At 39.7% G+C, this 24168-nt stretch overlaps 2 protein-coding genes across 2 annotated transcripts in view; one reads left to right on the top strand and one right to left on the bottom strand.

The window, feature by feature from the left end:
• Positions 1-1542: 1542 nt before the first annotated feature.
• wfdc2 (WAP four-disulfide core domain 2) lies at positions 1543-6471 on the top strand. The gene is made up of 4 exons (XM_020458856.2): positions 1543-1709; positions 2075-2221; positions 2503-2640; positions 2928-6471. The coding sequence occupies exons 1-4, from the start codon at positions 1607-1609 to the stop codon at positions 3062-3064; spliced, it is 525 nt and encodes a 174-aa protein (XP_020314445.1). The 5' UTR covers positions 1543-1606; the 3' UTR covers positions 3065-6471.
• LOC109869036 (phosphatidylinositol glycan anchor biosynthesis, class T) overlaps positions 5954-24168 on the bottom strand; it is a 36984-nt gene continuing 18769 nt past the window's right edge. The window contains exons 9-12 of the mRNA XM_020458857.2: positions 20672-20872; positions 12519-12684; positions 12119-12202; positions 5954-7503 (exon numbers count right to left, since the gene is read on the bottom strand). Of these exons, the coding sequence (XP_020314446.1) occupies positions 7254-7503; positions 12119-12202; positions 12519-12684; positions 20672-20872 (701 nt within the window). The 3' untranslated portion in view covers positions 5954-7253. The remainder of the gene's footprint in view (positions 7504-12118; positions 12203-12518; positions 12685-20671; positions 20873-24168) is intronic.

The following is a 24168-nucleotide window of genomic DNA, read 5'->3' as shown; positions in this document are numbered from 1 at the left end:
ATAAATATATATACATATTTCCAAACACGCATCCAGTTAGCGACAAGTCACTAAGTAACACTGCAAAAAAATGTGACAAAGAAATGAACTTTTGGTCCTGAATACAAAGCGTCGTGTTTGGGGCAAATCCAACACAACCCACCACTAACCAGGTTTCCATTGAACCTATTTATGCGAGAAAAATGTAATGAGATGCCTTAAAGAAACAGAACATTTGTCGGTAAACTTTCCAAATGTCTACAAAACACGCTAGACAAGGTGGGATCTTTTTGTGTCTGTAAAATGAATTATGCGAGAAATGTCGGTGGAAACGCTTTTATGCCTAAATATTGATATAATAACCATTGAAGTAAACTTGGAGTCACACGATGACATGTGTGGTCCTCCCACTACGACTCGTCGGGAAAGCATGCAGTTTATTAGGCAACAGATGAAATAAGTTATGATGAACTTCACAGGGTGTTGAAAAATGCAAGATGAGCTTTGATGCTCCTTTCCAATAAATATTGAGAGTCTTATTTGGGTGACATGATCGTCGATGCTTGGCAGCCATTTCACAAATAAAAATAACTCGATTTTTGAATACTCGCATGAAAATGTGTTGCTAATTGGACGGAAACCTAGCTACTAAGTACCACTTCATATTTTCAAGCATGGTGGTGGCTGCATTCTGTTATGGGTAGGCTTGTCATCGGCATGGACTAGGGAGTTCTTTAAGATAAAATTAAATGGAATAGAGGTATAAGCACAGGCAAAATCCTAGAGGAAAACCTGGTTCAGTCTGTGTTCCAACAGACACTGGGAGACAAATTCACCTTTCAGCAGGACAATAACCAAGTTTCTGACCAAGACGACATTGAATGTTCCTGAGTGGGCCTAGTTACAGTTTTGGCTTTAAAATCTTTGGCAAGACTTAAATGTCTGTCTAGCAATGACAGAACATGAAGAATTTTTTAAATAATACATTGGCGAATATTGTGTGCAAAGCTCTTAGAGACTAACCCAAAAAGACTGTAATCGCCGCCAAAGGTGCTTCTACAAAGTATTGACTCAGGGGTGTGAATACTTATATAAATTATGTATTTCTAAATTTAATTTTTAATACATTTGCAAACATTTCTAAAAACATGTTTTCACTTTGTCATTATGGGGTTATTGTGTGTGTATATGGGTTAGAGAAAAAAATAGAGTTAGTCCATTTAGAATTCATACAACAAAATGTGGAATAAGTCAAGAGGTAAGAATACTTTCTGAAGGCACTGTAATATTAACCAATTTCTTATCTAAGGAAACCACACAAAAACCCTTAGTTTTAGGTTAACAATATTTGCTTTTGCTCATGGATTTGGGAAAGGTGAGTCCCTTTCTGTCCAATTATGAATTTATATCCATTTGGGGGACCCCTTTTTCCATCTATGAATTTTTGTTATTACATGTGACCTTAGCGCATGTTCGGCTCCGAACTCGGAATGTAAATTGAGGGGCATAGGGACCCTACAGGCGCATTGTTCCCTGTGCGTTCGTCTCTCTTTTGGTCTCTCCCCCTTTTTATGTAATCGATTTGGAGAATTTGCTCCAACAAGTAGACTCCTGTCTTGAAGTCCGCATGGAGATGAATTCCTCAGCGCTTTGTGCTTTGGCTATTGTTCTGTTGGCAATTGTAGATTTGAAAATAGTCTCTGCTGCTGAAACTGGAGGCAAATCTACAGGTGAGTTGTTCTAATTACTTTGCATTATTTGTCATGAAACAGATTTTTTGAAGTATTGCCTACTACATTTGACTGCTTTCTTGTAGGCGTACCTATGTGGTGAGACACACTAGGCTATAGTTGTGCATAAGCCCATTTGCAACCTATTTTGTTGTTACTTACTAAATATATGACTTTCATTTGCTGGTTGAAAGCATATACAGAGTCTGCGTGTGAACTAAAAAGCTTCTGTTGAGAGAAAAAATATTAGCTGAAATTGGTTTTGTAACCCATTGCCACAAGGTTGCTGTGTTACTGCGTAATTACACCGTAATTAACTTGATATGAGGTCTCCACAGTTCACGATACCTCCTGCTCTCTCACAGTGCTGACCCTCCAGAAGGCAGGTCACTGCCCACGGCTTCTGAACGTCGTGCCGTCACACAAGGGATGTGTCTGTGACAAGGACTGTCCTGGAGATGACAAGTGCTGTGTCTTTGACTGTGGCGCCGTGTGTGTCCCACCTGCCTTCAGTAAGAACCTGACTGGTTTATTAACAGTGTTCAGAATGCTGTCATTCATTTTCATGGGTGATATGTGAAAAACATGGATGATTCCTATACTTAGACACAAAAATACTTGGGAGTCTGCATTCTTCCCACAAATGCAAATGCCTATTTATAGTAGGCTAACCATCTCCACACATATATGAGATTTCCAGAAAATTATAGTCCAATTGTATCCATATGTTCATGTCCTTTTGCAGTAAGTTGGGTTCCCTGACATGTCTGCTCTGCAAATTGTGTACCAAAAGCAAAGCCAGGAATGTGCCCTCGCAGACTATGGGGCTCAGGGATGTGTGCGGAGTTCTGTTCCAACGACAGTGACTGCTCCAATGATGAAAAATGCTGCCACAACGGATGTGGGCATGAGTGCATTACACCTTACACAGGTAGGAGATGGTCCCAAAGTGACAGATATTGCTGCATTACTCTGGAAACAAGAAAGCTGGGCTATTTATGTACATGTCATGCACATGGGAAAATCCATTTCATATACTCTTTTTAGAGCTGAGACACTTCAGAATTCCCAGAGCCATGTATGTCTATAGAGTCCATATGACCTTGAGCATTGTAATAGTAAGACTTCAAATGGGAACAGTCAGTGTAGACGGACAAGTTGTTACTATAGACCAATGTTGCTACAGTATAACTGAACACCTATTTTCTGTTACCACAGTGAAGCCCGGTCGATGTGCCCTGCCCAAGGGGACCCCTATGTGTGCTGAGTACTGTTACCATGACGGCCAGTGCCCAGAAGAACAGAAGTGTTGCCGGACAACCTGCGGCCACGCCTGCAGCGAGCCATGTTCATAGGACGGCAAGGTTTGGGTCGGGAGATTAGTGACAATGCTAATAGACTCCTTCTCTTTCAAGAACAAGAATGCTTGTTGGCTTTTTTCTTTTTTTAGAGGGGGTGTTTTTTGTTCTTGTTTGTATTCCAATCAATAAAACCATCTGTGTAGCCTTTAAATACATTCCTGTGCATTTATGACCTTGTTGGTGGACGTCTTGAGTGTCTGAGATGCCTTTTTATGGTTTTTTTATGGCGGCACTGAGCTACAATAACAAATTATGGAACACTCCAAGAATGGAAATTGCTCAAGTATGTACTGGCTGTCCACCAGAGTCAGTACATATACTTCTATTTGACCAGTGATTTGGTCTAAAGAAAAGCTGTAGAAAACATTCTAGTGTGCTACTACACCTCCCCTAACCTTCAACTCTGCACAAAGTGTCTATGCTCCCTGCCAAGGTATACCCACTTCCCTGCCTAAACGGACAGAGTTAAGCAGAGCTATTAAACCGGACATGACCATCACTGATTAGGAATGCAGAGGGCTTTTTTGTTCCACTCTAGAGTGCCAAACACATGCAAGAGAGAAAATGACTGGCTGGCAAAGAAAGGGATCTCTGTGTCTGTCTGTTCTGCTGGAACTTGGCAGGAGTTAGGCCAAGTTTGTTTATAGAGAAAATAATCAGCCGCTCCCTCACCTACCCTCCACATACACGCACTTCCATAACTGGGGCAATTGAGATGGAATACAGAAAGTGAACTCCTGGACCTGGGGTGTATTCAGTGATGTGAAACGTTCTGAACATTACAGATAGAAATAGAATGAATAGTGATGACACATTGCCTACTCTATCAGATAGAATAGGGAAATGATCTATTCTTCATGAAACAGAACATTCAAGTAGAAATGTAATGTTACCTTCTACTGAATAGATCCATACTCTATGGCTTGTCATAAAATTCTTTTGAATGCTTATGACATGTTATGTCGTCAGAGGCATATGTGCCCCTTCAGATTTGTCCAGTTTAAAAATATATATTTTTAAATATTTATTTAAAATAAATGTGTCTCTATGTAATACTATCAATCAAATGTATTTATAATTCCTTTATGTCAGCAGATGTCACAGAAACCCAGCCTAAAACCCCACCTAGCAATTTTATGAAGTTGGCTTCAGCTAGCCCAGATACTGTAGGTTCCCAATCTCATAACTAGCTACCAAGAAGCCTTTTCAGGTTAAGTAAGAGTAGCTAGCTTGTCTAACTAACTTAGCTGGCATGCCTTCTGGAAAGGTTGGTAGACTTTAGAAAAACAAGCAATAACTAAATGTAATGACGAACTGGATGCGTGTTTTGAAATCTTCTACCAAGATTTTTGCCAAGATGCAGGGTAGCATATTTTGTTTCTTTAAAAAAAGGAACCACCAGTTAGGAGGATAAAGACAGCTCAAGAGCATGCAGAAAGTCTTTAAAATAAAAAATAGAATCAAGCATAATGATTATGGCTCTAGATTGCAGGTAAAAGCGATTTCAGTTATTTGAAAAATGCAAAATTGTCCAACTTCCAGAGCACCCCGCAGCCCTCCTTATGTACTTTGTGCCCCCTCAGATTTTTGGCGTGATGATACCCCTGTATGTCGGGAATACTCTTTTGCTATATATTGATACAGTTGATCCATGCTTAGTTGCAGCCAAGTGGTTCCTCATAATTTATTCTCAGGAATCCTCAAGAGTTCTCCTAGCAGTCCAAAAATAATGTTTTAGACTGAGAAGCAGGGATTCAACAGCATTCATCAAGGGCACAATTCGACTTTCAATGGGCTGTATGTATCAACCGAGAGTAGGAGTGCTGATCTAGAATGAGTGTTGACTTGGATCATAATGGATAATATTATATGGACAGGAGTGACCTGATCCTAGTCTGAGACAATTGAGATTCACATGGCCCCTCTACAAGCCTCCATGTATTTCTTATTTTAAGGCGAGGCACCACAGGATTAACTTACCTATTTTGCATCTACTTATCGATTTAGAATTTTGGGGTATTTTTGTCCCTAAATTAGGTATTTCAAAATGTAAACATAAAAATGTCCAAACTTGATGTAAATGTTTATTTGATTTAGTTTATCATACTACCGTCATTCAAATGGACATAAATCCATAATTTCGAAGCTTACTACATTTAGTAATACATCATTCAAAAGCCTCATCTGATTGGTCCCAAAAACCAATGGGTTGGGCCAGAGCGTGGGTAAAGCTAAGTTTGAAAATGCATCATTGGCTTTGATACTGTGATTGGTTAGAGACAATTCAATCGCTAATGACTTTGCTTTGTACAACACCCCTCCCTCATTTTGACATCACCCAAAACAACTTCAATGATTGCAGTCTCAGATTGTATGTAGGGAACAATTGAGCAGCGGAAGACCAGAACTCAGTTTTAGTCGTCAGGCAATTAAAATCCCATTTCGTAGAGAAAGTTACAATCTGGACTATATGTAGTAACTAACTTTGAAGAAATTGCGATTGGCTCTAATTAGGTGTTTTGCATTTGCTAAGATAAATTCCTTGTACTGCTCTTTAACTGCCATTTCACAAAAGTCAGACCTTCCCACATGAAAACATGTTTTTTCTCAGCTTCAGAAGCTTCTGCATTTACCAAATGTTGTGTGGTTATGCTTAGATATATTCTCCAGACTTGTGTAGAGGGAATTGTTGATATGTTGTAAATGTTTTATTCTAGATCACATTTTCTAAAAATAAAAATAAAAAAACGCACCTAAAATGCATTTGACATATGTGACTTTAGTATTTCACAGATAGAAATATTAAAACATTTATCCACAACACGTCCGGTCCTGGAGTGTCTTAACAAAATTACACCAAATAATTTAGGCTGACTTCATCCTGTGTCCAGAAAAACAGATTTGCAGTATATGCAAATGTGCACATATTTTAATACAACATTTCAGGAAAGTTGTAATACAAAAAGTATTATGTTTGTGTCTACATTCAACTGGTAAAATTGTGATATGAATAAGGGGGAGAAAATGTACCTTATTAGGGTGTGGTGCCTTGCCTTAAAGCCATTGGATTAAAACAAAAATGACAAATGTTTGGTCAGTTGACCAGTTTTATAGATGTATTATTTTTTTATATACCCAAGGTTACCCAATATATGTTCACACATTTGAATGTTGTTCAGTAAAATTAATGTATCAAGCACAGTTTAATATACAAAGAACGAGCAGTGTTAAAAAGTTAATGCATGGAGGGTGCTTAGAGCCTTAGTCAAGTTCCTAATAGAAATGCATGGCAAACTCATCTTTTTAAATGTTGTCTGTTGGGTATTTGTGCTACAAAGGCTTACCAAAAGGTAATGCCAATTAGAGAACAACTTCGAACAGAAATTTGGACAAACGCAAGTTAAAAAATCAGTCGTTTCCAGTAGAAATTTGGGGGTTTTCTACAAGTGCAAACGTTTTGACTGGTTCTATGATTAATGAACAAATGTGATACGAAATCCCACGTATCAAAACAATAGACAACTGTTTATGAAAGTTCTGTAAGTCAGTGCATTTAGCATTTCAACATCAACTAAAAACAAACCTTATTTATCTCAGTAAAGATTTAAGAGATGAATCTGGAGCCGAAATTTACCAAACGTCTCAGAGTAGGAGTGCTGATTTAGGACCAGTTGTTTTCTAGAACACAACGATCCTAGATCAGCACTCATACTCCGGGACGCTTGATACGTACGGCCCCAGATCTCAGAGCAATGGCTTCCTAGTGATCTATAACAGACAATTCCTTTTTCCAGGAACCAATATGAGCTTGCTGTGATTCTTGCAGCCATCTGTCCCCACTGAAACCCTGGAGCAAACACTTTGGTTCCTGCCTTAAACATGAAAAATACAATATTCTCTGTTTAACTAGACCAACAGCAGTAGTAGTGCACTGAAGAAAGGCCACCCTTTTTGCTTCTCACGGGCAAGAAAAAGCCTTTAACGTCCATCGAATCCATGACACTTCATTAGAGACTTCATTGTTCATCAACTCCTTTATCATTCACGAAACAAACTTAAGAGTAATTTATTTTCTTTGTCGAAGCTTCCAGCGTTATCTTCCTGAAACTTACACTCACAGTTCCCAAGTGATGTAGCCACCGACCTCTGCTGTGGTTGTTGTTTAAGTTAGCATTTTGGCTCATCACAGCAGTGGCACACCCCTTAGCCTGCGGATGATGTTGGCTAGCCGTTTGGCCAGGCCCGGACTGGGCTCCTCCACCTGGAAGGTGCGGGTCAGGAGATTGTAGAGGGAACCGTAACCCACGGCCACCACAGTGCAAGTGAGGCAGATGACGTTGTAGGGCATGCTGAAGTCAGGGGTGGGCAGGTTCACCAGCAAGGGCTCCGTGTAGACCCGCATGAAGTAACTTGACTCCTCTTTACAGGGGAAACTGGGAAGAAAGACAAGATGAGTTATGTTTAATGTAAAAAATGTGTTTTTAATATTTAAAATTGAATGCCTTTATTTTTGCCAATGTAGAGCTAGTGAGATTCCTCTGTAAAGAACAGTCCTATGCAAATGAAATGTCTTATTACAATAACCTACAGTGGCTCCTCCTTTAAAAGTTGCGTCATACTGGAGTACACCTTGTGTGCTGCCGCAGCATTCAGTGGCACATCATCTAATTCTCAGCCCTTTTTCTGTTACTATTTGATCCCCAGATGGCATCTTTGAGAAGCATTTGATAGTATTCCTTATTGGCATTACCAGAGAATTTAAAACCTTTTTTGTAATAACATAGTATATGGGATTGATTTATGTTATGGTGTTTCTATTCAGAGAAAAATGAAAAACGAAACCCTCAGGGTTTCCGTTAGGATGGAATGGAAAATATGTCAATGTACAACATGACGTTCGGGAGTAGGCTATAGGATTGAAGGATTCTAAATGGTTTGCCTTCATTAGACAACTTTGTTCCAATATTTCTGTAAATCTGTGATATTTATTCCCATAGTAATTTGTTATGGATCCATAACTAAATCAACATCTGCATTTTGAAAGAGTATTTTTTTATCATAATTTTATTAGGCTACTGTGCAGTCTACAATACATACTGTAGTAAACATTGGAATGTGCCTAATTCCTTACATAAGGGAGAGCAGGCCATGTCTGTACTACAGAATGCAGGGCACGCGTGAGACCGGGGTTCAAATCCATGTTGGGGAGGAAGGGGAGTATGCTGTCCTTGTAAATAGAAGTTTGTTCTTAACTGATTCCATAGTTCATAGTTGTGATGTCTTCACTGCTATTCTAAAATGTAGAAAACAGTAAAAAATATAGAACAATCCTGGAATGAGTAGGTGTGTCCAAACCTTTGACTGGTACTTGCTGGAACAGAAAATGAACGTTGACAGTACAGTATTGGGCTATTTACGAGGAAGGAGTAGACTGTCCATGTAAATAAGAATTTGTTCATAACTGACTTGCCTAGTTAAATAAAGGTTACACTAAGAGCATAACATTTCTGCACCCTAATTTTCTAATTGTTGTCTAACCAAGACCCAAATAGATATTAAGTGAAATATAAACATCCACATTTGAATGTCCTTTTTTCTTGTTATTTTATTAATGAAAGCATAAAGATGTTGATGAACAAATACTGTAAGAAATGTAACACTTTTGAGTACTAAAGCAACAAATACATTGCAAGTTTGGGGATTTTCACACCAGTAGTGGGGTTATAAAAAGTATATTGTCCTGCTAATAGCAAACATTGGCATGATGGGCTACACCTGCTACAGTTGTGATGTCTTCACTATTATTCTACAATGTAGAAAATAGTAAAAATATAGAAAAATCCTTGAATAAGTAGGTTTGTCCAAACCTTTGACTGGTACTTGCTTAATTCATTTGACTAAAATGATGGTGTTTCTATTCCATGAACAACTGTTAGGATGGAACAGAAAATATGGCACTGTAGCTAGAGGTCGACCAATTATGATTTTTCAACGCCGATACCGATTATTGGAGGACCAAAAAAAAGCAGTTACAGATTAAAATCGGCCAATTTTATATATATAAAATACAACAATATACTGAATGAACACTTACTTTAACTTAATATAATACATCAATAAAATCAATTTAGTCTCAAATAAATCATGAAACATGTTCAATTTGGTTTAAATAATGCAAAAACAAAGTGTTGGAGAAGTAAAAGTGCAATATGTGCCATGTAAAAAAGCTAACGTTTTAGTTCCTCGCTCAGAACATATGAAAGCTGGTGGTTCCTTTTAACACGAGTCTTCAATATTACCAGGTAAGAAGTTTTAGGTTGTAGTTATTATAGGACTATTTCTCTCTATACCATTTGTATTTCATATACCTTTGAATATTAGATGTTCTAATAGGTACTTGAGTATTACCAGCCTAATCTCGGGAGTTGTTAGGCTTGAAGTCATAAACAGCGCAATACTTGAAGCACAGCGAAGACCTGCTGGTAAATGCAGGAAAGTGTTGTTTGAATGAATGCTTACGAGCCTGCTGCTGCCTACCAACGCTCAAGTCAGACTGCTCTATCAAATCAGACTTAATTATAATATAATAACACAGAAATATGAGCCTTAGGTAATTAATATGGTAAAATCACTTAGAAAACAAAACTTTTATTTTGGTCTAAATATTGCTGTTACATTGCACAACCTTCAATGTTATGTCATAATTATGTACAATTCTGCTGCATATACCCTGACTCTGCTCGCACAGAACGCAAGAGAAGTGAAACAATTTCTCAAGTTAAAAGAAATCCATGTTAGCAGGCAATATTAACTAAATATGCACGTTTAAAAATATATACTTGTGTATTGATTTTATGAAAGGCATTGATATTTATGGTTAGGTACACATTGGTGCAACGACGGTGCTTTTTTCACGAATGAGCTTGTTAAATCACCCGTTTGGCATAATAGACTGTGATTCAATGATAAATTAACAGGCACTGCATCAATTATATGCAACGCAGGACCATCTAGATAAACTAGTAATATCATCATCCATGTGTAGTGAACTAATGATTATGTTAAGATTAAACTTATTAAAAAACAATTAATGCTAGCTACCACCTTACCTTGGTTCCTTGCTGCACTCGCGTAACAGGTAGTCAGCCTGCCACGCAGTCTCCTCGTGGAGTGCAATGCAATCGGCCATAATCGGTGCCCAAAAATGCAGATTACCGACTGCTATTAAAACTTGAAATCGGCCCTAATTAAATCGGCCATTCCGATTAATCGGTCGACCTCTACACTGCACAACGTGATGTCCGGCAGTACAGTACTGGGCTATTTAGCTAAAGAATCTCTGTTGTGCTAGTCTCAGAGCAGCCGAAACAGTACTAAAATAGTTGTAGGCTTTTGCTTCTAACTTCAATATACTCTTTAAATAAATAAGACCAACAATGTATCTTAAAATATGTTTTCAATGATGTGACTTTCAGCCAATAATTACATTTAGAGGATGAGGACTCTAATATTAATATCTAAGGGGCATTTTCCGTTAGGATCTGTGAGAATATCTAAGGGGCTTTTATATCATTATAAATTAATTAATAATAATAAATCTCTTTTAAAAGTAAAAATATTTGAGATTTCGTTTTCATTTAACCCAGCACGAGCGAGAAAAAGGCAATTCTTGAACATGGGGTGAGACATTCTCGCTAATTTGTAAATAAAGCCAGTTATTTAGAATTATTTATTTCTGGAGAAACCTAACTTGTCTGCTAAATAATCATCACTTACTTATATTCAGTCAACAAATATCTTAAGAATATCATGGAATATTCAACATTTTCGTTTCTCCATGCTTCTCTCAGAGCAGCGCGAAACGATGCCGAAATAGAGGCCCACAGGGGGAAGGCTATGTACTGTATTCTGTGCCCACACGTGGTATCTCTTCGGTTACACATCCTTGGAATAGCAGAACAGTCCGGGTATCCCTTGCTGTGCCTGGTGAGCAGTTGGTCAAGTTCTGTTGTCAGAAGAGGAATGGAAATGTCAGGGTGAACCGAAAACCTGACGAACCCGCCACGTACTGTATATTGACTCTTCCTGTGGGAGGTGGAGTTCCTGAGCACACAGGAATTCCTGACATTTAATCCTAGTAAAAATTCACTGTTCTAGGTCAGGTAGGATCACCATTTTATTTTAAGAATGTGAAATGTCTGAATAATTGTAGAGAAGAATGATTAATTTCAGCTTTTATTTCTTTCATCACATTCCCAGTGGATCAGAAATTTACATACACTCAATTAGTATTTGGTAGCATTGCCTTCAAATTGTTTAACTTGGGGTCAGATGTTTTGGGTAGCCTTCCACAAGTGTCCCACAATAAGTTAGGTGAATTTTGGCCCATCCCTCCTGACAGAGCTGGTGAAACTGAGTCAGGTTTGCTTGCACACGCTTTTTCAGTTCTGCCCACAATGTTCTATAGGATTGAGGTCAGGGCTTTGTGATGGCCACTCCAATAGCTTGAATTTGTTGTCCTTAAGCCATTTTTCCACAACTTTGGAAGTATGCTTAGGGTCATTGTCCATTTGGAAGATCCATTAGCGACCAAGCTTGAGATGTTGCTTCAATATATCCACAAAATTCCCCCCCCTCATGATGCCATCTATTTTGTGAAGTGCACCTGTCCCTCCTGCAGCAAAGCACCCCCACAACATGATGATGCCACCCCCATGCTTCACGGTTGGGATGGTGTTCTTCGGTTTGCAAGCCTCCCCCTTTTTCCTCCAAACATAACGATATGATTGGTCATATTAAAACCTTGGGACCCAAACGCATAATGAGTGCTTTAACTCTCCCTTGTGGTGTATGCGAGTTAGGGGTCAATTCCATTTCAAATCAATGGAATTGAGGAATAGTACACTACTTTTAAAATAGGATTTTGTTTGGTGTAATTTCCTTTAGATGCATTCAAATTGCATTACTTCAGGTGATAAACTAACACACTTAAGACAACTACTACGTAAGTGCTCAAACACTACTTAAAAAAACAGCCTCATTACTCACAAGCTGCTGAAAAGTGGGCATTCCCGAGTGCTGTTGGTATCCATGGCAACGACACTGGGCACGAGAGCGCTGATAACAGAAGACCTGAAGCGAGGGACAACATTTAATCAGATATCTTCTACTGCAAACCTGAACATCGAGAGACTACAAGCAAGTAGCATCTCAATTTCAGCAATGGCCCCATCTTCAATCAGAATTGAAGCAAGACAAGAGAAAAGGGCACGTATAAAAGCTGACAGCACTAGGCAAACATGAAAAATGTATTTATACCTAAATTTTCCATCTCAGTTTGCATTTCATTAGACAGAGACAGATAGAGTACAGAACTTCACCCATAGCATTGCCCTTTTTCAGTTTCTGTAAAAAGTGAACATGAATCAAAGTCAAAGTCAAGTGGTACCCGACGTAGAAGCCATGGTTGGGGTCGGGGGTGTACTCGGTCCACTTGAGGAGTGCCCTCTCAAACTGCATGGTCACCTCGGTCACAGAGTTAGGGGGCAGCTGGACCAGCATCTCGAGCAGGTGGGGCCGAAGGCGGTCCTTGGACGGCTGGTAGTGAATGTAGCCTAGGTAGAAAAGAGGGGAGTAAGAGAAATTGTATTTATTTACTCACAACAATGAAAAACAAGTAAAATGACGACTAGGGCTGTTTTTATATATATTTTTTACCTTTATTTAACTAGGCAAGTCATTTAAGAACAAATTATTATTTACAATGACAGCCTACACGGTGACAGTGGGTTAACTTAACTGCCTTGTTCATGAGCAGAATGACAGCTTGGGGATTCGATCCAGCAACCCTTCGGTTACTGGCCCAACACGCTAACCACGCTACCTGCCACCCCAAATGTGAAGGTCATGGCATTTTGGATGGAGGTTTTGTCAGTCAAATGACTGAAGTCACCATCATAAAAATTGGTCGAATAGCAATCATTATATAGTTGGAAAAAGTATATGAACCCCTAGGCTAAGGACTTCTCCAAAAGCTAACTGGAGTACAATCATTTGAGTTTGCTATTCACAAGAAACATTGCCTGATGTGAACAATCCCCTGAACAAAAGAGATTAAAAAAAAGATTAAGAATTGTTGACTTGCATAAAGCTGGAAAGGGTTACAAAAGTATATCTAAAAGCCTTTGATGTTCATTAGTCCACGGTAAGACAAATTGTCTATAAAGTGAGAAAGTTCAGCACTGTTGCCGTCCTGAAGAATCCTAGAGTGTCAGCTAAAGACTTACAGAAATCTCTGGAACATGCTAACATCTGTTGACGAGTCTACGATACGTAAAACACTAAACAAGAATGGTGTTCATGGGAGGTCACCACGGAAGAAGCCACTGCTGTCCAAAAAAACATTGCTACAAGTCTGAAGTTCGCAAAAGAGCATCTGGATGTTCCACAGTGCTACTGGCAAAATACTCTGTGGACAGATTAAACTATAGTTGAGTTGTTTGGAAGGAAAGGAACAGCACACCAACATCAAAACCTCATCCCATCTGTAAAGTATGGTGAAGGGAGCATCATGGTTTGGAGCTGCTTTGCTGCCTCAGGGCCTGGACATCTTGCTATCATCGACAGAAAAATGAATTACCAAGTTCATCAAGACATTTCGCAGGAGAATATAAGGCCATCTGTCCACCAACTGAGGCTCAACAGAAGTTGGGTGATGCAACAACCCAAAACATAGAAGTAAATCAACAACAGAATGGCTTCAAAGAAGAAAACACACCTTCTGGAGTGGCCCAGTCAGAGTCCTGACCTAAACACAGATCGAGATGCTGTGGCATGACATCGAGAGCGGTTCACACCAGACATCCTGAGTGTATTCCAAAACTGAAACAATTTTGGAAAGAAGAATGGTCCAAAATTCCACCTGACCGTTGTGCAGGTCTGATCCACAACTACAGAAAACGTGTGGTTGAGGGTATTGCTGCCAAAAGAGCGTCAACCAGGTAAGTCCAGGTAATTCCAAAGGGTTCACATACTCTTTCTTGCCACTGTACATATGTGTACAGTCGTCGCCAAAAGTTGAGAATGACACAAATATACATTTTCACAAAGTTTGCTGCTTCAGTGTCTAGATATTTTTGTCAGATGTTACTATGGAACACTGAAGTATAATTACAAGCATTTCATACGTGTCAAAGGCTGTTATTGACAATTACATGAAGTTGATGCAAAGAGTCAATATTTGCAGTGCTGACCCTTGGTTTTCAAGACCTCTGCAATCCGCCCTGGCATGCTGTCAATTAACTTCTGGGCCTCATTCTGACTGATGGCAGCCCATTCTTGCATAATCAATGCTTGGAGTTAGTCAGAATTTGTGGGGTTTTGTTTGACCACCCGCCTCTTGAGGATTGACCACAAGTTCTCAATGGGATTAAGGTCTGGGGAGTTTCCTAGCCATGGAAAATATCGATGCTTTGTTCCCCGAGACACTTAGTTATCACTTTTGCCTTATGGCAAGGTGCGCCATCATGCTGGAAAAGGCATTGTTTGTCAAACTGTTCCTGGATGGTTGGGAGAAGTTGCTCTCGGAGGGTGTGAGTGAGCCCACTCCCTTGGCTGAGAAGCAACCCCACACATGAATGGTCTCAGGATGCTTTACTGTTGGCATGACACAGGACTGATGGTAACGCTCACCTTGTCTTCTCCAGATGCCCCAAACAATCGGAAAGTGGATTCAGAGAAAATGACTTTACCCCAGCAGTCCAATCCCTGTACCTTTTGCAGAATATCAGTCTGTCCCTGATGTTTTTCCTGGAGAGAAGTGGCTTTTTTGATGCCCTTCTTGCAGGCAAAAAGTCTTCGCCTCACTGTGAGTGCAGATGCACTCACACCTGCCTGCTGCCATTCCTGAGCAAGCTCTGTACTGGTGGTGCACCGATCCCGTAGCTGAATCAACTTTAGGAGACGGTCCTGGCGCTTGCTGGACTTTCTTGGGCGCCCTGAAGCCTTCTTGACAACAATTTAACCGCTCTCCTTGAAGTTCTTGATTATCCGATAAATGGTTGATTTAGATGTAATCTTACTGGCAGCAATATCCTTGCCTGTGAAGCCCTTTTTGTGCAAAGCAATGATGACGGCACGTGTTTCCTTGCAAGTAACCATATTTGACAGAGGAAGAACAATGATTCCAAGCTCCACCCTCCTTTTGAAGCTTCCAGTCTGTTATTCGAACTCAATCAGCATGACAGAGTGATCGCCAGCCTTGTCCTCGTCAACACTCACACCTGTGTTAACGAGAGCATCACTGACATGTCAGCTGGTCCTTTTGAGGCAGGGCTGAAATGCAGTGGAAATGTTTTTGGGGGGGATTCAGCTCATTTGCATGGCAAAAAGGGACTTTGCAATTAATCTGACCACTCTTCATATCATTCTGGAGTATATTCAAATTGCCATCATACAAACTGAGGCAGCAGACTTTGTGAAAATTCATATTTGTGTCATTCTCAAATCTTTTGGCCATGACTGACTGACTGACTGAGATAGATAGATATAAAATTCTCCTATGCATAGCCTAGGCAACTGAAGATTTGTTTGCTTGCTGAACCAAGGAGCAGCCAAGTTTAAACATGTTGTAAAGAGTCCATGTTAACGTGGAAACAGACTCAACTGCACCCGTCATTGTTTTTATGGCTGGGTTTTTCCTCATCCTCTCTCTCCTTATATCAGAGTTTAGACGTAAAACAGGCTTCCTTTTAATTTGCTGCTTGTGAGTAAAGTTTGCCGACTATGAAGTTGATTAAAACAATCATCCAATATCATTGATTACATGGTTATACAAATACCGTCACAGCCCTAATAGTGACAGTAACATAATATATAGGTGTAGCAGAGGTGAGAAACCCAACAGCTTAAACAAAAACTTCTCCCATAAACTAATCAATATAAAACAGTAGGTAAGTAAGAATTGTGTACACAAATTTATATTATGTAAATAGTTTATGATAAGTGAATACCATAATGTAGTTATTTTGTTAGTTACTTCTCCCTATTAGATGAAATCGTATTTTTTAAAAGCCATTTTAGTTGTTGCGCTAGCTGTACTGTCCGGATAGATTCACAAATCATGGGAATATGCAGACCTTGTCTCCCGCCGAGGCATGTGTTGCTAGGCAACCCCCCTGCACTTGCCCTAGGAACATATAGAGAAGGAACTGTCAGATGCGTCATAATAGCCCTGGAACTAGCCACACTGGGAGCCACATTTTAAATGGAATACACAGAGCACGGTAAAAAAAAACTGACCTTATGCTTGGTGTGACTTATGGGCAGAGCAGACCATCCGAAATGCGCTTAAATATTGTGATATGCAACCTGGAATTTAAATGTAAGAGGACCAGTGCTATATAGCAATAAAAATAGCACTAGTGAGCAACTACAATTTCACAAAGACAAACCACAAGTTCTTCAAGTTTAGTACTAGGCCTATATCCACACATTTGAATGATCTGAATGATGGTTGAATTTACAATATACAGCTAGGTTTGGCCTCCAGCCAATTTGTTCCTGAGCTTGTCTGTGGGCTGAACATAATTAGCCTATTAGCAAATAGCCTACTAGCTGCCCAATTCAAAGCCCTACACAATAGGTTAAACTACAGAATTAACATTAGTGGGCTAATTTATTGAAAATATAAAAATTAAGATCTGATTACAGTGGTAGAATCACCAATAACTATGTTAATACGCCTACCTATTATATTAAAATATATTAAATATTAAGTGTTTCTCCAAAGCAAAACTAGTGTGTCTTGTTTGGAACTAAACTATCGCTGTTTGCAAAGAAATCAATCTGAAATGTCATTATGAATCTAAGCATGGTACTTTCAGAAGTACATTTTCCACCCCAGACTTGAGGCCCGAGTCCGACACAGGAGTGCATGATGACAGAATGGGAGGAAATAGCTATAGGCCTATCGACAAAAATATATGGATGACATAATTGCATCTGTCAAACCGGTAAGCCTCTCTCATTTCTTAAATAGTGCTCTAACAAAGCCCCCTTGTTAGTAAAGTGCCTATTCAACTTCAAGCACAGGGCATTGTCCATATTGATCTTAGAAATAGCGATCCACACGCTGCATCAATCTGAACTTTCCTGTAATTATCCAATTATATTCCATTCCCACTAATAGTGTAATTAAGCTTTCACATGTCATACACTTATCAAGCATTTGGTGCTTGCTTTTATTTACGGCAAATCATTTGACTGTCAATTTTCTGTTGCGAATAGAGAAGACCATAAAATTGAAGTCGGAAGTTTACATACACCTTAGCCAAATACATTTAAATGCAGTGTTTCACAATTCCTGACATTTAATCATAGTAAAAATTCCCTGTCTTAGGTCAGTTGGGATCACCACTTTATTTTAAGAATGTGAAATGTCAGAATAATAGTAGAGAGAATGATTTACAGCTTTTATTTCTTTCATCGCATTCCCAGTGGGTCAGAAGTTTACATACACTCAATTAGTATTTGGCAGCATTGCCTTTACATTGTTTAACATGGGTCAAATGTTTCGGGTAGTCTTCCACAAGCTTCCCACAATAAATTGGGTGAATTTTGTCCCAATCATCCTGACATAGCTGGTGTAGGTTGGTAGGCATCCTTGCTCGCACAGGCTTTTTAAGTTCTGCCCACAAATGTAATATAGGATGAGGTCAGGGCTTTGTGATGGCCACTCCAATAGCTTGACTTTGTAGTCATTAAGCCATTTTGCCACAACTTTGGAAGTATGCTTGGGGTCCTTTTCCATTTGGAAGACCCATTTGCGACCAAGCTTTAACATCCAAACTGATGTCTTGAGATGTTGCTTCAATATATCCACATAATTTCCGTTCATGATGCCATCTATTTTGTGAAGTCCACCAGTCCCTCCTGCAGCAAAGCACCCCCACAACATGATGCTGCCACCCACGTGCTTCACGGTTGGGATGGTGTTCTTCAGCTTGCAAGCATCCCCCTTTTTCCTCCAAACATAATGGTCATTATGGCCAAACAGTTCTATTTTTGTTTCATCAGAACAGAGGACATTTCTCCAAAAAGTACGATCTTTGTCTCCATGTGCAGTTAGTCTGGCTTTTTTTATGGCCGTTTTGGCACAGTGCCTTCTTCTTTGCTGAGCGGCCTTTCAGGATATGTCGATATAGATACTTTTGTGCCGGTTTGTTCCAGCATCTTCACAAGGTTCTTTGCTGTTGTTCTGGGATTGATTTGCACTTTTCGCACCAAAGTCTCTAGGAGACAGAATGCATCTCCTTCCTGAGCTCCATGAAGGTTGTGTGGTCCCATGGTGTTTATACTTGCGTACTATTGTTTGTACAGATGAACGTGGCACCTTCAGGCGTTTGGAAATTACTCCCAAGGATGAACCAGAGTTGTGGAGGTCTACAATGTTTTTCCTGAGGTCTTGGCTGATTTCTTTTGATTTTCCCATGGTGTCAAGCAAAGAGGCACTGAGTTTGAAGGTAGGCCTTGAAATACATCCACAGGTACACCTCAAATTGACTAAAATGATGTCAATTATCCAGAAGCTTCTAAAGCCATGACATCATTTTCTGTAATTTTCCAAGCTGTTTAAAAGCACAATCAACTTAGTGTATGTAAACTGCGGACCCACTGGAATTGTCATACAGTCAATTATAAGTGAAATAATCTGTCTGTAAACAATTGTTGGAAAAATTACTTGTGTCATGCACGAAGTAGATGTCCTAACCGACTTGCCAAAGCTATAGTTAACAAGAAATTTGTGAAGTGGTTGAAAAATGACTTTTAATGACTCCAACATAACTATGTAAACTTCCGACTTCAACTGTATACCCATCCCACATTATGAAAATGAAGTTCCTACTTTGAGTCTGAATCGAAAAGGTGTGAAACATATCAACGAGAGAAAGAATCCAATCAATCTTCTCATATAAGTCCTCTTCAGTTTGAGCTATTGCACTCTTCATGCCATGAAGGAGAAAATAATACCAACATTGATTAATTCATTGATACTACAGTGCATTCGAAAAGTATTCAGACCCCTTGACTTTTTCCACATTTTGTTACGTTAGCCTTATTAAATATTTTTTAAAATAAATGTTCCCTCAATCTACAAACACACATAACCCTTAGCGAACAGTTTTTTATTTATTTTTTATATCACATTTACATAAGTATTCAGACCCTTTACTCAGTTACTTGTTGAAGCACCTTTGGCAGCGATTACAGACCAGAGACTTCTTGGGTATGACGCTACAAGCTTGGCGCACCTGTATTTGGGGAGTTTCTCCCATTCTGCTCTGCAGATCCTCTCAAGCTGTCGGGTTGGATGGGGAACGTTGCTGCACAGCTATTTTCAGGTCTCTCCAGAGATGTCCAATTGGGTTCAACTGGCTGTTGCAACTCAAAGATGTTATTCAGAGACTTGTCCCGAAGCCACTCCTACGTTGTCTTGGCTGTGTTCTTAGGGTCATTGTCTTGTCGGAAGGTGAACCTTCACCCCAGTCAGGTCCTGAGAGCTCTGGAGCAGGTTTTCATCAAGGATCTTTCTGTACTTTGCGCCGTTTATTTTTCCCTCGATCCAGACTAGTCTCCCAGTCCCTGCCGCTGAAAAGCATCCCCACAGCATGATGCAGCCACCACCATGTTTTACCATAAGGATGGTGCCAGGTTTTCTCCAGACATGACGTATTCAGGCTAAAGAGTCCTTTAGGGGCCTTTTGGCAAACTCCAAGCGGGCTGTCATATGCCTTTTACTGAGGAGTGGCTTCCGTCTGGCCACTCCGCCATAAAGCCCTGATTAGTGGAGTGCTACAGAGATGGTTGTCCTTCTGGAAGGTTCTCCCATGTCCACAGAAGAACTATGGAGATTTGTCAGAGGGACCATCGGGTCCCTTCTCCCGATTGCTCAGTTTGGCCGTCTGGCCAGCTCTAGGAAGGGTCTTGGTGGTTCCATACTTCTGCCATTTAAGAACGAAGGAGGCCACTGTGTTCTTGGGAACCTTAAATGCTGCAGATATTTGTTGGTACCCTTCCCCAGATCTGTGCTTCAACAAAATCCTGTTTTGGAGATCTGTGGACAATTAGTTTCACCTCATGGCTTGGTTTTTGCTCTGACATGCACTGTCAATTGTGGGACCTTATATAGACAGGTGTGTGCCTTTTCAAATTAATTGAATTTACCACAGATGGACGCCAATCAAGTTCTAGAAACATCACAGGAATGATAAATGGAAAAAGGATGCATCTGAGATTAATTTAGAGTCTGATAGCAAAGGGTCTGAATACTTACGTAAATAAGGTACGGTATGTTCTTTATTTTTAAGACATTTCTAAAAATGTCAAAAACCTGTTTTCGCTTTGTCAAGTTCTCTTCAAAATATAACATTTTAGATCAGGCACATTTTGTGGCTGCATGAGGCTTTATGATACTGAAGCATGTGCTCCCCCATGTGGGAAGAAATGGCCTTTCCCTCAACTGCTATCAATAGGTAGCTGCCATTTATATCAGACTTAGGTGGAACAGTGTCAGCAGGTGAACAGCGGGACTGAAGTACTCACTGGGTTTGTTGTCACGGCCCTTGCTGGTGACAGTGAGCGTGTGGATGTAGAGGCGCAGGTACCAGGGCACAGTGTCTAGCAGGAGCACGGGGAAGGCCCGGTATGGGTGGTTGTTGTACATCAGGGTGTGGATCTCTCCCGTCTGCAGCCCGTAGCCGGCCACGTAGCGCTCTCCATGCAGCAGGGGACGCAGCATGTCTCCTGGGGTGGGGGAGGAGGGAGTGTTCATATTGTCAATCATAAAATTACTAGAATATAAATATAATTTCTATGGTGAGTTTTATACAGACAGCATTTTATATGCTCTACATGGAAATTAATTTATATCACAATTTTTTCACCTTTTTCAGTAACACATTACCTGATCTTACTGTGCAGTTACTAGGGCTATGTAGTCTATTTCAGAAGAACAGAATAGCATACTTTGAGTTGTCCTTATGTTATGTCCTTATGTCCTCATGCCAAATGGCTGTGGGCTACACTAGTTAATTTAGCAGACAAGATTTGCTTAGAATTCCTTGGCATTATTTTATAGTATGAAGAATACAATTGAACAAAGCTCGAAACAATGAGGGACTGCTCTATTCTGTGTTGAGCGTTTAACAAAGAAATAGATACTCCTATATGCTTAATTTAGAGTTATTCATGTAAATTTAGTTGTTCTACAAACTTTTTTCAAATCATCATTAGTCATATCATACAGACAAGATTTGGATAAATTGTGGATGAGAATGCTTAGTTGTGCCTTTCTCCCTGAGTGCTGCATGCTCCTAGGCACCTCTCACTCACATGGCTCTCCATCACATGATCGGGTCTTTCTCACAGGCTACAAGTGAAAACAGACACTTCGGGCAACGCAACTGCGTGCGTCCTTATCCAATTCCGAGGTGCATATTGAAGATATTGGAAGAATTGTACACATTCACTTTTCGTCAGCCAACAAGATGAGTAGGCCTAACGAACAACAAAATCACTAGCCTATGTCAATCTTCTATAGTACAAAAGTCAACCTATTCTATGTGAGAAATAAATATCCCAAACATACTCTGAGACAATTGTGGAATGCAATAGATAACACAACCACTTTTTTTTACACAATGTGGCTGATGCAACAGATCAGAACATTTTAGGTTAAAATTGTATTTCTTTACATTATAAGCGCAACAATGTGCACATGGTAGTAGGCTATAAGGGCGAATGTTCCGTTAGTGGGAAAACACCATTATCAAAACTGACCGCAAATGTGATTATGCATGTAATGCTTTCATTATAAAAGATGTATTTTTATAGAAAAATGATTTCCCCCAAACTTGAAACTCACACGCTGTTTATGTATGCCTGTTAGGCTCTTACACCCCTTGTAAAGCAGATTAATGTGCTCAATTTTAAGAAATTATTTGGCCACTTTACTTGTGATACAAACCTTATCAAAACATATATATGACTATGATTCGGAAAAGACGCAAAAAACAAAAGGCAGTTTCTTTTGCTGGACATCATTCACAAGTGATAAAGTAGTCGGAAGATTACATACACTTAGATTGGAGTCATTAAAACTTGTTTTTCAACCACGCCACAAATTTCTATAGTTTTGGCAAGTTGGTTAAGACATCTACTTTGTGCATGACAAGTACTTTTTCCAACAATTGTTTAGACAGATTATTCCACTGTATCACAATTCCAGTGGGTCAAAAGTTTACATACACTACATACATGTACCTTTTTAAAGAGCTTGGAAAATTCCAGAAAATGTCATGGCTTTAGAAGTTTCTGATAGGCTAATTGACATAATTTGAGTCAATTGGAGGTGGATGTATTTCAAGGCCTACCTTCAAACTCAGTGCCTCTGCTTGACACCATCGGAAAATCTAAATAAATCAGCCAAGACCTCAGGAAAAAACATTGTAGACCTCAACAAGTCTGGTTCATCCTTGGGAGCAATTTCCAAACACCTGAAGGTACCACGTTCATCTGTACAAACAACAGTACGCAGGTATAAACACCATGGGACAACGCATGGTTTCTGTCTCCTAGAGATGAATGTACTTTGGTGCGAAAAGTGCAAATCAATCCCAAAACAGCAGCAAAGGACCTTGTGAAGATGTTGGAGGAAACAGGTACAAAAGTATCTATATTCACAGTAAAACAAGTCCTATATTGACATAACCTGAAAGGGCTCAGCAAGGAAGAAGCCACTGCTCCAAAACCGCCATAAAAAAGCCAGACTACGGTGCAACTGCACATGGGGACAAAGACCGTACAATTTGGAGAAATGTCCCCTGGTCTGATGAAACAAAAATAGAACTGTTTGGCCATAATGACCATCGTTATGTTTGAAGGAAAAAGGGGGAGGCTTGCAGCCAAAGAATACCATCCCAACAGTGAAGCACGGGGGTGGCAGCATCATGATGTGGGGGTGCTTTGCTGCTGGAGGGACTAGTGCACTTCACAAAATAGATGGCATCATGAGGGAAGGAAATTATGTGGATATATTGAAGCAACATCTCAAGACATCAGTCAGGAAGTTGAAGCTTGGTCACAAATGGGTCACTTCCAAAATTGTGACAAAATGGCTGACAATGAAGTCAAGCTATTGGAGTGGCCATCACAAAGCCCTGACCTCAATCCTATAGAAAATGTGTGAGCAGGCCTAAAAAAATGTTTGCAAGCAAGGAGGCCAACAAACATGACTCAGTTACACCAGCTCTGTCAGGAGGAATGGGTCAAAATTCACCCAACTTATTGTGGGAAGCTTGTGTAAGGCTACCCAAAACATTTGACCCAAGTTAATCAATTTAAAGGCAATGCTGCCAAATACTAATTGAGTGTATGTAAACTTCTGACCCACTGGGAATGTGATAAAAGCTTAAATAAATCACTACTATTATTCTGACATTTCATATTCTTAAAATAAAGTGGTGATCCTAACTGACCTAAGACAGTGAATTTTTACAATAATTAAAGGTCAGGAATTGTGAAAAAGTGAGTTTAAATATATTTGTCTAAGGTGTATGTAAACTTCTGGCTTCAAATGTATATACAGTAGCGCAAAAACGTATTTAGTCAGCCACCAATTGTGCAAGTTCTCCCACTTAAAAAGATGAGAGAGGCCTGTAATTTTCATCATAGGTACACGTCAACTATGACAGACAAAATGAGATTTTTTTCTCTCCAGAAAATCACATTGTAGGATTTTTTATGAATTTATTTGCAAATTATGGTGAAAAATAAGTACTTAGTCAATAACAAAAGTTTATCTCAATACTTGTTATATACCCTTTGTTGGCAATGACAGAGGTCAAATGTTTTCTGTAAGTCTTCAAAAGGTTTTCACACACTGTTGCTGGTATTTTGGCCCATTCCTCCATGCAGATCTCCTCTAGAGCAGTGATGTTTTGGGGCTGTTGCTGGGCAACACGGACTTACAACTCCCTACAAAGCTTTTCTATGGGGTTGAGATCTGGAGACTGGCTAGGCCACTCTAAGACCTTGAAATG

The sequence above is a fragment of the Oncorhynchus kisutch genome, linkage group LG24, assembly GCF_002021735.2.
Source record: "Oncorhynchus kisutch isolate 150728-3 linkage group LG24, Okis_V2, whole genome shotgun sequence".
NCBI lineage: Eukaryota > Metazoa > Chordata > Actinopteri > Salmoniformes > Salmonidae > Oncorhynchus > Oncorhynchus kisutch.
The sequence above is the reverse complement of the archived record's forward strand: the minus strand, read 5'-3'. Positions and strand labels throughout refer to the sequence as shown.